Raw genomic sequence first — 14,820 nt, forward strand, 5'->3', positions numbered from 1 at the left:
AAGATACATAATGAAAATTTCTCTATGGAAATAGTCACAAAATCAATAAAAATAGGTCAAAAACAAATAAGAAGACACATCCACTAAAGTTGAGATAACCTAGAGAGTTCCCCCTTATTAAAAATGCCAACAAATTTGTTTTCTATTTTCCATTTTGGTTTCAATATAACTGTGGTACTCACTGCAATTAAATAAAAAATTTCATCACCTTGCAGCACGACATCAAGAATTCCAAAAATTTTAATTCCGATAGTTTCGCGATAGCCATGACATCATCAGATCATTTTGCGAAGTCGCCGTTGCAGCGTTATTAGATTATGACAGTTTGCTCCAAAGGAACGCTGGAGCACACACTTTTTACGATTGGATATAAACAAAGGTTAAATTTAAGAAGACATTTTGTGACAGAATACGACAACATCAAAACAGTTTGCGACCCACAGAAAGTGCCTCAAAGTAATAGTCAAAAGTGTGCAACAACGTAACGCCAAAGATGCTCCATTACCTTGTAGCATGACATCTTCAAATTTCGAAAATTTTAATTGCAATCGTTTGTGACCGTTTTGCGATATAATGCGATATCATTTTGCGACGCCACCATTGCAGCGTTATTTACGATAATGATGGTTCGCTCTAAAGGAACGCTAGAGAACACACTTCTTGCGATCGGGTCCAAACAAGAGTTACATCAAAGGAAACAATTTGCAATAGAATGCCAAACCATCAAAACAGAAAGTGCGTCCAATTAATAGTCAAAAGTGTGCTCCAAGGCAATAGCTTACGACGTCATCAGATCATTTTGCTACGTCGTCGTTGCAGCTTTATTTACAATCATGATGTTCCGAGGTAACCCAACCTTAACCCAAGTTAGGTTATCGAAAATAACGCTGCAACGGCGTCGTCGCAAAATGATCTTATGATGTCGCATTCCATAGCAAGCGATCGAAATAAGAATTTTTTAATTCGGAAGACGTCGTGATCCAAAGAAACGCTGTTTTTGTTTATACTAGATATAAAACGTGATGAATCAATTATTTTCGCTGATAATGAAATACTTTGCAGACGTTACCAATATGTGTTAACAACATATATATGATAATAAAAATATTATTGTCCAATCACATTGTTGTTGTAAGACTTTGATATTGTAAGCACATTTTGAATTCTTCAAATAGATAAAATGGATATCAACATGATAAAAACGTTGTGCATTAAACAATTACATACCGATACGGTTTTATCAGCTCTTTGGATTTAACTAGAACTGCATGGTACGAGCAATTCTTGCGAATTCTTCGCATTCCTAATTAATATTCATCGATTGATAGATGAAAATGCTTTTTTGAAACTTTGAAGCGAATTCAGTGATATGATTGAAAAGAAAGTTTTGTAAAATAATCATTTTACTTCAAATTAGGATTGATTCACCGTAAGAATACGGTTTTTTTCAAATATAATTCTTAAAATTAGGACAACTTAGCAAAATATTGACCTTATTTGGACTGATGAGCAATGGGGCTACGTTCTCTTCGAAAGTTGAGTGTGCCTGCATAGTAACGATAGATTTTTATTGAATTTAATTGTGAAATAATGATGGAAAACATTTTAGTGTCATACGCTACGCTAGTTTTATCATCCCGATACAAGATCTACGACTTTATATTGCAAGTTCCGTATGGCAGTATTTACAAGATGTCGAAATTGCCAATATCAATTGGCCAGTACGTAGCCTGGACTTGAATCCCATCGAGCATCTATGACAAAAAACACTAAATACTGATAGGTTAATTTAAAATAGTATGACTATTGAAATTAAGCTTGTATTTTCTTTTTTGTTAATTTATAATACTTCTCCAGTGTTAAAGATTTTTTTTCGTTTCATATTTATTCGATAACCACTCATTATAGAACTAGAACAAATGGTTTTGAGATGCTAAAATCAGCCAAAGAATGGAAACCACACATTTTTTCAAATTGTATACTCCTAATGATATTAGTGGCTTCTCCAACTTATAGTTTTATACAAATTGCATTCAACACGTTAAAATATTTCTTCTCCCATTACTCAACAGGTATTATAAATCAATACATAATAACGAAACGGTACTAAACAGAATAAAAATTTCATTTTGTTTGTAGTCGGTGAAACTTGTAATTCTAACGAAATTTAATACTAAAAATATAAAAAAACTTACCATCATAAGAGGCTCTTCGTGTGGACCATGAGTCGTCGATGCTACGGATCCACCCGGTACATTTGCGCCTCCCTGAGTAACCCAACCGGATGAGCCGGCTCTGCGGGCACTGGGACGCGGCAACATCGGGGAAGCGCCGATGGAACGATCCCTATTTGCCTCCCGCATTGCTTTCCGCAAACGTGCCTCTTTTGGATTGTAGACATAATCTGCAAAAACAAAAAATTATTCAGTACACAATTTCGAGTAATCTTCAACACAATGAATCAGTTTTATGCAGTTGCATACATACGAGGTGTTAATTGCGGCGCGTCTAAAACATTGAAGTATCAAAAATACTTGAGTTGTCATTTTAATAAATTGAAATAGATGAAATTATATTACATATCCCGAAGGAACCCGTACTGATTCATGGTTTGTAATTTCTGAGCATTAGTTAAAATATATAGCCTCTATGGATCTACTTAGATAAAAAAATAGCTGAACTAGGCTAATTCACTGCTACTAGATGAGGTTATGTGAAATAGCTCCTTGATGAAATTCCTTGTAGCTCCTGAAGAAAATAGTCTTCTTGCAACGTGGAATCGCTCTGGTTGTCAGTTGGAAAGTGTATTATCCGTTAAAAGTGTATGAAATATTCACATTTTTCCGAACAAAACACTATTATTTTTTAATACGTTTACTCCTAAAAATTTAGATAGACTTTTCCTAAAAAGTGTATAACATTGATTTAATACAGTTTTTCGCGGAATTATTCCAATTAAATTTAGTATATTTTTTGTTCAATACACTTGTTCATAAAATGGTTATAATCGGAAACAAATAATAAGTATTTTAGTATATTAGTAATTTCACTGCATTGATAAACACTTAATGAAGGAGAAATATACAAAAATTGTCACGTTACCAATAAAATTGCAACATTGCCCACAAAATCAGCGTTATTGTAATTTTATCATCGTTACACTACTAGAAAATAATAAAAATACACAAAACTAGGCAAGGTAACTATCTATTAGTTCAATTTTCTAGAAAAAAGTTTAAAAGAAAATATTAATTGGATTTTGCAAGGAAAATACTATCCACAATCTGTTCTATAAACAGGTATTATTTAATTTGAATAAGTTGGAATTTTTGGAACCGTTGGTGATATTCTTTATGAACACACTGTTTACACTACCACTACACTACTACTCACAATTACACTGTTTGACGTGCATTTCGATAACCAAGTTCTCGTCTTCAGAGACTGAAGTGTTGATGTAAACATTGTGTTTAATATTGTTTTATTTGAAGTACACAAACAAAATTTGGACTCGTCCGTGAAATTTCCAGCCTTCCAGCCTCTCGGTTTTCGAACTTACTCTTACATTTAGAGATTTAGCTAAATTTTGGAGCTGTTTTGACATTATAAACCTCCCTCGTGAAGCTATTCTCTACAGGTGTAATTGCTGATAAACGATCCCCCCGTGGCCTTCTATCATATTCTCTGATTTCTCTGATTTCTTCCCAGGAACAGTTGACTGATTTGTTTCCAGCAGGACCTATCTACTCCACGTTCAGAATTAGTGAAGGGCTCAATTTTTTACAATGCAAAGAAGTGCGCAATCATTTACCAATTGAAATCAAATCGATATCATTTTTCCTGTATTTCGCAATAATTTCAAGGGATATTTACTGGTAAGTACCTTCTACTCTGTAAACGACTTCTATTCTAATAACAGTATTTAATTCGAAGCATGATCAATGTTGGTTTATTTGAAATACAAATTATTACCTATTCTAGGATTGCCGTATAGTTAATTTTCACAGGTATATTTTGTTATTCATTGTAGTTTAGGAAAGATTATGGAAAACTATGAAGAAAACTCACTGTATGGCGCTCATAAGAAAAGTTCTATCAAGCATCTGCGTCGAGCTCGTGTAGCATGGTAACGAAACAATCTTATAGAACATCTACAGACCATACTATCTAAAATTGCATAAAGCGGAGAAAACCCTATTTCTGTGTCTATAAGATTAATATAAAATGGAGAATATCAAGACAAGTGTTCGATATATTAATGTTTTATTTTAATTTGATTTTGTTAATGACCGCAACAAGTCGAAGCGTCAAATTTTAACTTGTCTTTAAATAAAACTAAAATAAAAGTGTTTAATATATCTACTATAGATTTCAAGCAAAGAAGACAAGAATTTTGTACAAAATTGTCCAATAGGTATCAGCTATCTCAGTAAATGGAAACTTCTAAGAGCGCAAAATATTGGAAAGTATATCAAGAAGTTGAAAATAGATATCCATTCAAATCGCTTCCCCAGTGTAAGCAAATCTAAAGCCAACATACAAAAAGCTATTCATCTTAATATAGTTGATAAATCGCTTGTGTCAGATACAAATTAGCATTATCCTCTGCTTTTTTCCAAATTTGATTTAAGTTAATAGTACGATTCATACAAATAATGGCGGAAGATCTTTTAAAATTTTTGGCGGTTGAAAAAAGTTATCCACCATTTAAAGTATACCACATTTTTAATGTAATGATAATTAAAGGATGAATAATCGACTTAGTTCTTATCTTCTAAAAAAATGTTGCTATATGTCTTTATTTTAACACTTAACATCATTCCTCGATTCTACTCAGTCACCAAATTGAAAAACTAAAATTGTAAGTGGAGCTAATGATACCCCTTTTAGAGAAACTTTCAATTCTGTTTTATTCCTTATTAAATTCACCAAAGTATTTAATGTTAAAAAATAATGGATGACAGATGTTTGTCGTTAGTATATATAATCCAACTAATTAGAGCAGTAAAAAGTAATAGTTTTAAATAGAATTTTTACCATCTAGTTTATAAATTGCTGGACCAATGTAAATGAACTAATTTTTTACTTAAATATCCCGATATGGCATTTTTGGACTGATGGAATTTTTTTTCACCAAAATTCTGCAAACCAATAGAATGTATAGTGCCCCAAGGCTCAGCACCACGCCCTAATTTGTTTCTTCTGTTTATAAACGACATCGCCTATCTAGACATCAGTGGTAAAATATGTTCATCTACAGATGTTACTAGTTTCTCTTGGAGAACTTTGATCTCATGGCACTTCATAGGACAATATCTAGTGACCTAATCACAGTTAAATCATGGTGCGATTCTAATCTTCTCTGACTCAATGTTTCTAAAACCATGGTTTTATCATATAAAATTACTTTGCAGCTTTTTTCATGTAGACAATTCCTTGAAACGGGAGTTACATATTGCCACTTTATCTAAAAAATTAAGATCCTCCTGTTTTGCGCTGGGATCAGTTTCCAACGAATTGAACTTATCCACCTCATTAACACTTATACCCTTATTCATCAAAAGATTAAAAATTCTGACTTTTCCTTCCTTATACATCTTTGAATCCGTTTGCCTAATTCGTAAGCACGCTTCTCCTCTTTTCAGAAAGATCGTTGCACCTCTACCTACCAACTCCACATTCAGAATTAGTTGAGGGCTCAATATTTCACAATGCAAAAAAATGTACAATCACTTGCCAATTGAAATCAAATCGATATCATCTTTTGACAGTATATTTACTGGAAAATGCCTTCTACTCTGTAAAAAATTTCTAATAACGATATTTAATTCCGGACATGTTGCATACTGGTTTAATTTTCATTTAATATATGACATATATAAAAATTACTATCACCTATAATTTTGTTAAATGGAAATACCAGGAAAAAATGTGAGGAGAGTTTGTTGGGGTAAGCAGTACGTCTCGCCCTACTATAGTAATTTTTGCCATGATTCGTTTTGTAAAATACAACCCTGCATTGACATATTGCATAATAAAGCCTTTTCTGTTGACAATCGTCGCATATTTTCCGATTAGAGATTGGTTCACTCGATCCTAATGTTCACAATGAAGATCTGACTAAACAGTTTCTCCAAATTTCAGAATCATTCCGAATATACAACAAACACACAGAACCGCTTTTTTGGGATATGGACTTTATGATGATTCATTTAGAGAGACCCACTGCCCTTTGTTTTTTGGATTATTGTTACGAACCCATTGACGACAAGGCCCTGGGAGCAGTAACTTTTGATATTGTTTTTCATAACTAATTCACAGCGGCGATCTTATTTTATAGTACCAAATTTTAGGTAAGCTTTTTTATTTGTTTCTTTACTTTCTAAAACCGAATCATCCAGAAATGATTTCTATATAAACAGTCGCTTGTCGTCGTCGTCAAAGCTATAACGAACAGATCGAGATAGACAAATAAACGGTAAGTTTAAATAAATTAATATGTTAAGAATTCGATAAGTTATAGTGTATAGTTCAGGGAATACTTTGGTGTACTTAGTGTAAGCGTATAAGTAAATTAATTAAGTAAGGAAAATTGTGTATAAATTTATTCCACCACCAAAAATCGTTGAAATATATTATATGATAAACATTACATTATATAGCATCCAGGTTTCATCTCTAGTGATTGAGAGATCGAAAAAATGCATCTGTCTGCATTTTTTGATGGCAAATGATGGATCGTTTGGCTTCGACCTCTTCTGCCTTTAGCATGTCGTTGTCTAATGGTCTTATTGTTAATAAGAGTAGAAGATTTCAAAATATAACGAATCTTAGAAAATTATTTATGAACTTTCAAAATACTCGAGTAAATAACATAAACGTTTTTTGCCGCCGATTTTATTTCCCTATTTATTTGTGAAACTCAAGAAGTATGTGCTCTTCTGATATTTGGTTGGCTATTTGTTCTCAAATTTTGAAAAATATATAATATTTATATATAATATTGCATTATTTAGATTTAAAGAAGTGACAATAGCCTGAAATGTCTTTGCTACAACTTCGAAGAATACAAATGACAATCAAATATCTACATCACTTTCCATTCATCCTATACTATATCTTCTTTTACAAAAAACTCTTTATTTGATTGATTTTTGATCCAATCCGTGGACAGGAAACCAAGTTCACTTTTCAAATTATACACCTGATCACAAATTCATATGGGGATTGTGGTTTTACAAATATATTCGACATGGAAAATCGATCCATAATGAATTTATTCCATTAGTTCAAAGTTTCTACAATCGTGAGTAATAAACAATACAATTTATAAATTACGAGGATGGATCAAATATAGACCGGAATTTTGCAAATGAAATATACAGACCTGAAATTTATTACTTTTTTCTAGATAGTCTCTGCCACACAGACTTTCGACACCTTCTTGGACGCTTTTGGATGCCTTTTTCGTAAAATTATCTGGGCTTGTCATGTAACCATTCACGCGCTAAGGATTCTACCTCCGCTTTCGAATCGTACTCCGCTAAGTACCTCTTTGAAATTCGAGGAGATGCGTGCAAATTTCCCAGCATATGAATTTTTGCTCAAAATTCATAAATCTTGGCACTCATCTGACTGAAATTATGCAGTAACCAGGCCGTTAGGCTTAACCACCACTATTCGGCCTTTTAGGAATCCGCAATCGAGTCTTCACTTTATCTTTGACCAAAAACCGAATAATGATGCATTACACAACAGATAAAGTTTGTGTCTATAAGTACACTAAAAACCGAGGTTACGGGGTTCTGAATTTTCTCTATGCTTCGTAAGAGACGAATCTAACATCCTAGGCAGCGACGTTAACACACAATCTTTTTTATTCATTAAATATGGTTTATATTTCAGCCCCCTCGATAATAATCGATTGACGTTCGCCAACAAAACAAAACGGATACCGGATATTTAACTTTCCATTTCAGGATATCCGGATATATTATATTATTGATTTCACGGAAGGCTCTACTCCAACTGTTACTTACACAAACCTGAGAATAAGATTTATCCTTCCAACATAATTTGTTTAACTAATTTAAGTCCCAGTATTTATAGTATTTCTGTTTTTCTTTGCTGTTGAGGTTAATAACTTTTTTAGTGTAGAAGAGATAATGTTTGAATATGAACAAACTAGAAGAAAATTAGTATTCTATGGATGCGAACCCGAGATTCTTAACTGTTTTGAGTGAAATTTTAGAGTTTATAAGACTAATGCACTCCATTAAGAAAGAAGCTGAACTCTTAAAAACACTTTTTGTTTGAAAATTTTAAAACATGCCGAAGTGAATAAGATTTTTTAAAAATACCATATCTATGAACGTGGAGAATAAACGCATATTTTTTTAAAAGTAAAGCACAGTTACACGAGATATTCACAAATTTAAAAGCAATGAAAAAGTTTCCGGGCGCTTACACCGACATATAATTTGAATTGGAATCATAACATGTTCTACTACTCAGCGACATGTATTATCGTTGTCACTATCAATGACTGTTCGAGTTGACAGTTATTGTTTTACGGGTGTTTGAATGGAAATATGATATATAGCAAAGTGTACTAACCCTAATATATTCCCAGCTTTCGAATACTTATGTATACATCGTCTGGCACTGAAATTATGTTCAAATACAATATAAAAATATATATAAAATCAAAATATTTATAAAAATTACTTAGGTCACTATCAATGACGATTCGAGTTGAGAGTTATTTTTTTACGAGTGTTTGGATGGAAAATATCAGGAATTATAAATAGACATGATATGCATACGAGGACGGACAATAAAATCAGAAATGACATTATGGAAATTGTGAAGAAATCTTGTAGGAATCTGAAATACAGACAAGAAGTCCAGAGATACGGAAAATAACAAAACAGAACAAATCAAATACAACTGAAATGAGGAAAATGGGGAAAAAAAATTAAATTCAGCAGAAAAATGACTAGCAGCCTAGAACATATGTCGAATTGAAGCCATCATAAGTCATATGGATGATATATCGGGTATTTCAAAACGTTCGCATGCGAGTTATATCACTGCATTAAGCGAAAAAAATCGATTAAAAATCATCACACAATCACATGTTTATAACGCATAGTTCAAAAATGCGGCAGCAGCTAAATACTTTTATGGTTCTCCGTCGGCTCGATATGGAGGAACTTTGGTGATTTTTAATCGATTTTTTTTTCGCTTAATGCAGTGATATAACTCGCATGCAAAAATTTTTAAACACCCTATAGAATGAGATATGAAATAATGAAAATTTTCAAGAGTATAGAATATACCGTCATTTGGGGTGAAATTGATCATCCGGGGCGAATTGTTCACTAAATCATCCGTTTACCTATTTGAATTTAGCGCCTAAATCAACCGTGGGAACACGCTACTTTCGACCAATATTGATAGTGCAATAGGACTAGGTCCTAATCAATCCTGTACGTTTGACACTCTTCCTAGATCTTACTGAGAAGCTGAACTCCTGCTCTCGTACAACCTTTTTGTTGGTCTGCCTACAGATCTGCGTGAGTTCAGTCTCTGAGTTGTAGCCCACTTTGCCCATCTGTCTTCTGGCACTCTTTCTACCTGATCCCTCCAGTATCTTTTTCGTACCCTGACACATCTCACCACTTCCTGTACGCCCAATTCTTCTCTTATGTCATCACTCCTTATTCGGTCCCTGAGGGTGACTCCCTTGATGGTTCACCAGTATTTTCATCTCTGTGGTTCTCATTATTCTTTTTGCTGTTGATGTCTCGGCTATGGTTTCTGAGGCATATGTGAGAATAGGTCTCACACACGTTTTATAGATTCTGGTCTTGCCCTGTGAGCTCATCGCTTTGTTTATCTGCACTATATCTCTAAGACAGCCGCTGACTTTTGATGCTTTCATCGCTTGTGTTTATGCCTCCTCTCTCAGGTTTCTCACTAGATGTATCCACTCCCAGGTAATTGAATATTGATACCTGCTGTATTATTCCGCTATCGACTGCCAATTTGCATCGAATAGGATTTTTTTATATTATCATTGATTGTGTCTTATTGACTGAGACGCTCATATTAAATTTTTCGGCAGAAATTTTCATCTTATATAGTAGACGTTGTAAGTCGTCTTCAATTTCTGCTACGGCAATAAAATAAGGAGGACTTAGTTTTGGTTAATTTTCAATAAATATACATATGTATTTATGCTTAGTAACATTCGTATGTGGTGAGTTTTATCATTCTTGTTGATCAATTTCACCTCCCATAATAGAATATATCTATTTATTTTTTGTAACTTAAAATTTACTTCATTAGTCTTTGTTTGTTTCAGCGATGCCTAGAAAGTACTAAAGAAAGTTAAGGGCACGTTCATATAGGTATGGATTATCCAGACGCCAACGTTCAATTGGCACTTCAAAAAATCACTGAAGAAGATTGGTCTAATCGTCGTGCTTCCGCTGAATATAAAATTCCATTTGACACGCTACGCAATAAATACATTGGCAGCCGTATTAAGAAAAGCAGAGATCAAACAGTTTTAACACTCAATGAAGAAAAAGCATTTATAAGGGCAGCAAACTGCTATGGAGAGTGGGGATCGACTTACGATACTTAGCAAAAAATTACTTGGATAGCCAAGGTCGTAATATCAGCAAGTTTAAATCAAATATGCCTGGGACAGATTGGGCCCGTTCTTTGTTGAAAAGACATAAAGGAGTCGAAAGTGTCGGCAACTATTAAAAGATCTCGAGCTAATATTTCAAAAGATATCATGGTAGAATACTTTAATAATCTGAGGAAAACGCTACATTATGTACCAGCCTGTAACCTGTTTAACTACGATGAAACAAATATGCGAGCTGACCCTGGCAAGCAAAAATTGTTGTTTCGTCGTGGTCTCAAATATCCAGAGCGAATATGCAACTTTACCAAGACATCAATATCAAGTATGATGTGCGGTTCAGCCTCTGGATTACTATTGCCTCCTTACGTCATCTACAAGGCAGAGAAAATGTGGCAGCAATGGATAGAATTGGGTTCAAAAGGTGAGCCTTGCTGCAAAGACAGGTGTTGTAGCTCAGGTTCTCATTACATTCGTACTCACCATGGTTGGATGCATGCCCAGACTTTCGCGGATGGTTTGAGTCGACATTCTTACCTTACGCAAATTGTTTGCCAGGTCGCAAAGTGCTGTTGGGCGATAACCTCTCGTCCCATTTCACGGACACTGTCTTAAAACAATGTCAAGAAAATAATATTGCCTTTGTTTGGCTTCCAAAAAAATCTACACACCTCACCCAACCTTTTGATGTTGGATTTTTCCGCCCATTTAAAATGGCTTGGAAGTCGGTGTTACTGAATTGGAAGAAAGCTCATTAACAACAAACTTCTATTGACATAAAAGATTTTCCTCATTCACTGTCTTACACTCTCCTTGAAATGAATAACAAATTGGAAAATGCTATAAAAAAAGATCTGATAGCTTCATTTAAAGCGACAGGAATTGTACCTTTTGATCCCGAGTCTTGCAGAAAATCCCAACTGAAGATATTGGCAATGATACTGATGACTCTGTGAATCACTTGCAGCAGTAACATTTTACAGCAAGACCGTCAAGAAGGAATATTAAAAGACAAAAAACTATCTGTTCAACCTGGCAAAAGCGTTACAGCAAGTACTGATGCATATTCTAGTGATTCAGATGTGGATGATCCATTAACCAATTACAACTCCGACAATGAACCCCTGGAAGATGAGAGTGATGACATGCGAGTAGAAATAGAGTATTTTGAACCAGAAGACAATGAAGTTACGGCGGGAAAATTTGTAAATTTGTATTGGTAAAGGTTTACGGTGGATCAAGGAAAAAAACTATCTATCGGTACACAGATATTGTACAGCAGATGAGAGGGGACGAAGAAGGAAGAATTGAAATTGATTTATTGGATATGAAGTCTTTGGTCACATCCAAAAAGATTTTTGTAGCTGAAGACGGTAACGAATTCATGACAGATGTATCTGGTGTATTAGCAATTTTACCAAATCCGACTATAAAACAGCTGATGGTACTGACAAGTACTTCTTCGCAAAAGTAATTGATGTTTTTGAGATGAATTAGTGATTTCCAATTATGTTTACAACCTCAGTTTTCTTTTCAGTTTATAATAGTTTATAAAAGTTTCATAACAATTATAAATCTATCTTAATTTGGGAAAAAGTATAATGTAAGATAAGTAAGATCTCACCCTCACTGAACAATTTCACCCCCCAGAGTATAAACAGCTATAACTTCGAAAGTACTTGACGTAGAGCAGCGTGGTTGGAATTGATCATCTATGTTCTACTCTGCTTGCAGCCTGTGCAATATAGTGTGTGTGAACAATCTCACCCCAAGACGTGTATGAGATTGTTCACAACTTTATTTCTGTATCATTTTTATATTTTAAAGTTGATATTTTACAATTCCATTCCTATTAACATCTGCTAGATATCCAAATCTTCTTTGGCCTATTTTTCCTAATAACGAACGCAGAATATAAAAAACTGATTTTTGATCAATTCCACCCCAAATGACGGTACTAAATAGAGTAAAGAGAAAAAAAATAAAAAATTGAAGATATTCATCAAAAAAATAAATTTAATGTCAATGTAATTAACATAGTTTACGTTTCCGTCAACTTAGCATTTATTGTATAAAACATCCGGTTAAATACTTCTAAAAATACTTGAAAAGGAATATTTCAAGATGTTATATTAAATCTAATGGAGCAATTAATCTTCGTGTTATTTAATAAGGATCTGCTACCGCTTTCATTTGAAACTTCAATAAAAGTCACTTTATAAATCGAGTTGTATGGAACTGGAAAAGTTTTGAGTAAGTTTGAGACAGGTATGGTGAAATTTTACACTCAAAGGAATACAAAAGAAATGGATTTTCTAACTAAAACTTTTTTTAAAACGATTATAGAGTAAAATTGATGTGCAGGTAACACGTTGATTGAAATTATTTTTCAGTTTCATAATAAGTTTTTGTAGCTTTGAATGTTTTCTGTTGAAAGAAATATCTTGATCAAACGCCATGTACTACTTTGGTACATTGCAGTTTTTAGATACCTTTCACTGAACAAAGTAGTAACCGTAGTAACCACATTTAACGATCTTTCGGAGGTTTCCCATTAATGTTAACGTGTTAATAATTATTAAAGTTTAATAAAGTAGCGCTTCGTAATTTATTTCAAGAAATCACTTTAGTTTCTCTATGACAATTTTCTTCACAAATAATGCTCCTTCAAAAATCAACAAATCTTTTTCAAAACATTCGTCTAATTAACTTCCAATGTTTCAACGTATTATTCATTACGTGTTTATAAAAATATGATATTTGTCATTGTCATCTCAAATTTGAGGAAAATACCATGTGACTTAAATACAAATTGTGTACCTTGAGGGGCAAAAACTGCACTGCCTTGCCAATGTTGATGTGGACTATAATAAGGGTTGATATTCCCATAATAATCATAATACATATTATGGTGTCCATAGAATTCTCCGTGATACGGCGGCATAGGTTCGTTATAATAACCATAGTACCCCTGGTGGTGTCGATACGGAACGTAGTTGCAACAATCCATATTTTTGGCACAAAAACTTCCTGGAAGTGGTGATATCGAAATTTAAACTAGCATAGTGAGTTTAAAAAAATATATAATAAAAACCGAAAGCGCGACTTAACGTTTCGCGCCAAAATCGAAGTGTCGTTTATAGACAGTATAATGTTTTCGGCGCGACAGTCAATAACGGAGTGAAGAGAGTTTCGAAATGCGCGTAGAAGCGCAGTTCGCGCCGTCAAGAGCCGCCGCTAACTGAACTGTACAATCAATACGCCACATCGACGCCTTGGAACGGCGTCGCCGACGGTTTGCACTCGCTCTGCTGGGGGCAGCAGAGTTGCCCCAACTGGGTCATTCGCCTGCCCTAAGAGGTGTACTTTACGCATCGTGCTGTGGTGAATTTTGCAGCAATTATTGACATTTTTACCTTCCTGCCGTTCAATATTTTTTTATCGACAATATGCCGACACAATATCTCTGAAACTCATATCAAATTTCGAAAATATAGCAACTTATCTGATTTATATTCTCTTACTTCCTACTTTAATACTGAGTATTCCAAAACAAACTGCCATTTTGGGACTAAATATGAGTAAAACAAAAAATAAACCAATCACTCAGTATATATGTATATATAATTTTCAAACAACAGTATATATGTATTAGAGTGGGTCGAAAAAATTTTCATGGATGGAAATTTTCATAATGGAAATATCCTTCGCGTCGAAATTTTTTTTGTCAGTCCAATAGAAAAAAAATCATACTTCATCTTTAATTGGTTTTACAGACAAATGATTTTGAGAAATTTTGTAGAAAATTGGCGCTCTGCACATATCAAAAACAAGAGAGAACAATTAGGTTGGAAACGAAAAAATATGCACTGGCAACTCAACAAAAGGTCTCAATTAAGACTTGAAAATAAATTGCTCATCCACAAAACTATATTCATACCAATCTGGTAGTATGGAACATTCCAATCCAAAACACTCCACTCCGTATGTTGAGTAGAGCCCCCTGGTACGTTACATTCTCGGCGGAAATTTTTCCAAGGGGTGTTTTTTGTGTCACTGATAAAAAAAATTATTTTTTTGACCCACATAAGTAGATATATATATATATATATATATATATATATATATATATATATATAAGTTTCCGAAGTGGGATTTAG

At 33.8% G+C, this 14,820-nt stretch overlaps 1 protein-coding gene across 2 annotated transcripts in view; it reads right to left on the reverse strand.

Annotated features, from left to right (window-relative positions):
- The window catches only part of LOC130452988 (uncharacterized), a 75,405-nt gene extending 61,408 nt beyond the window's left edge, over window positions 1–13,997 (reverse strand). The window contains exons 1-2 of one of the 2 annotated variants that reach the window (XM_056792555.1): window positions 13,481–13,997; window positions 2,196–2,404 (exon numbers count right to left, since the gene is read on the reverse strand). In XM_056792555.1, the coding sequence (XP_056648533.1) occupies window positions 2,196–2,404; window positions 13,481–13,670 (399 nt within the window). In that variant the 5' untranslated portion in view covers window positions 13,671–13,997. The remainder of the gene's footprint in view (window positions 1–2,195; window positions 2,405–13,480) is intronic. The other variant, XM_056792556.1, reaches the window with a different exon arrangement.
- Window positions 13,998–14,820: the final 823 nt, after the last annotated feature.

Source organism: Diorhabda sublineata, chromosome 2 (genome assembly GCF_026230105.1).
Source record: "Diorhabda sublineata isolate icDioSubl1.1 chromosome 2, icDioSubl1.1, whole genome shotgun sequence".
NCBI lineage: Eukaryota > Metazoa > Arthropoda > Insecta > Coleoptera > Chrysomelidae > Diorhabda > Diorhabda sublineata.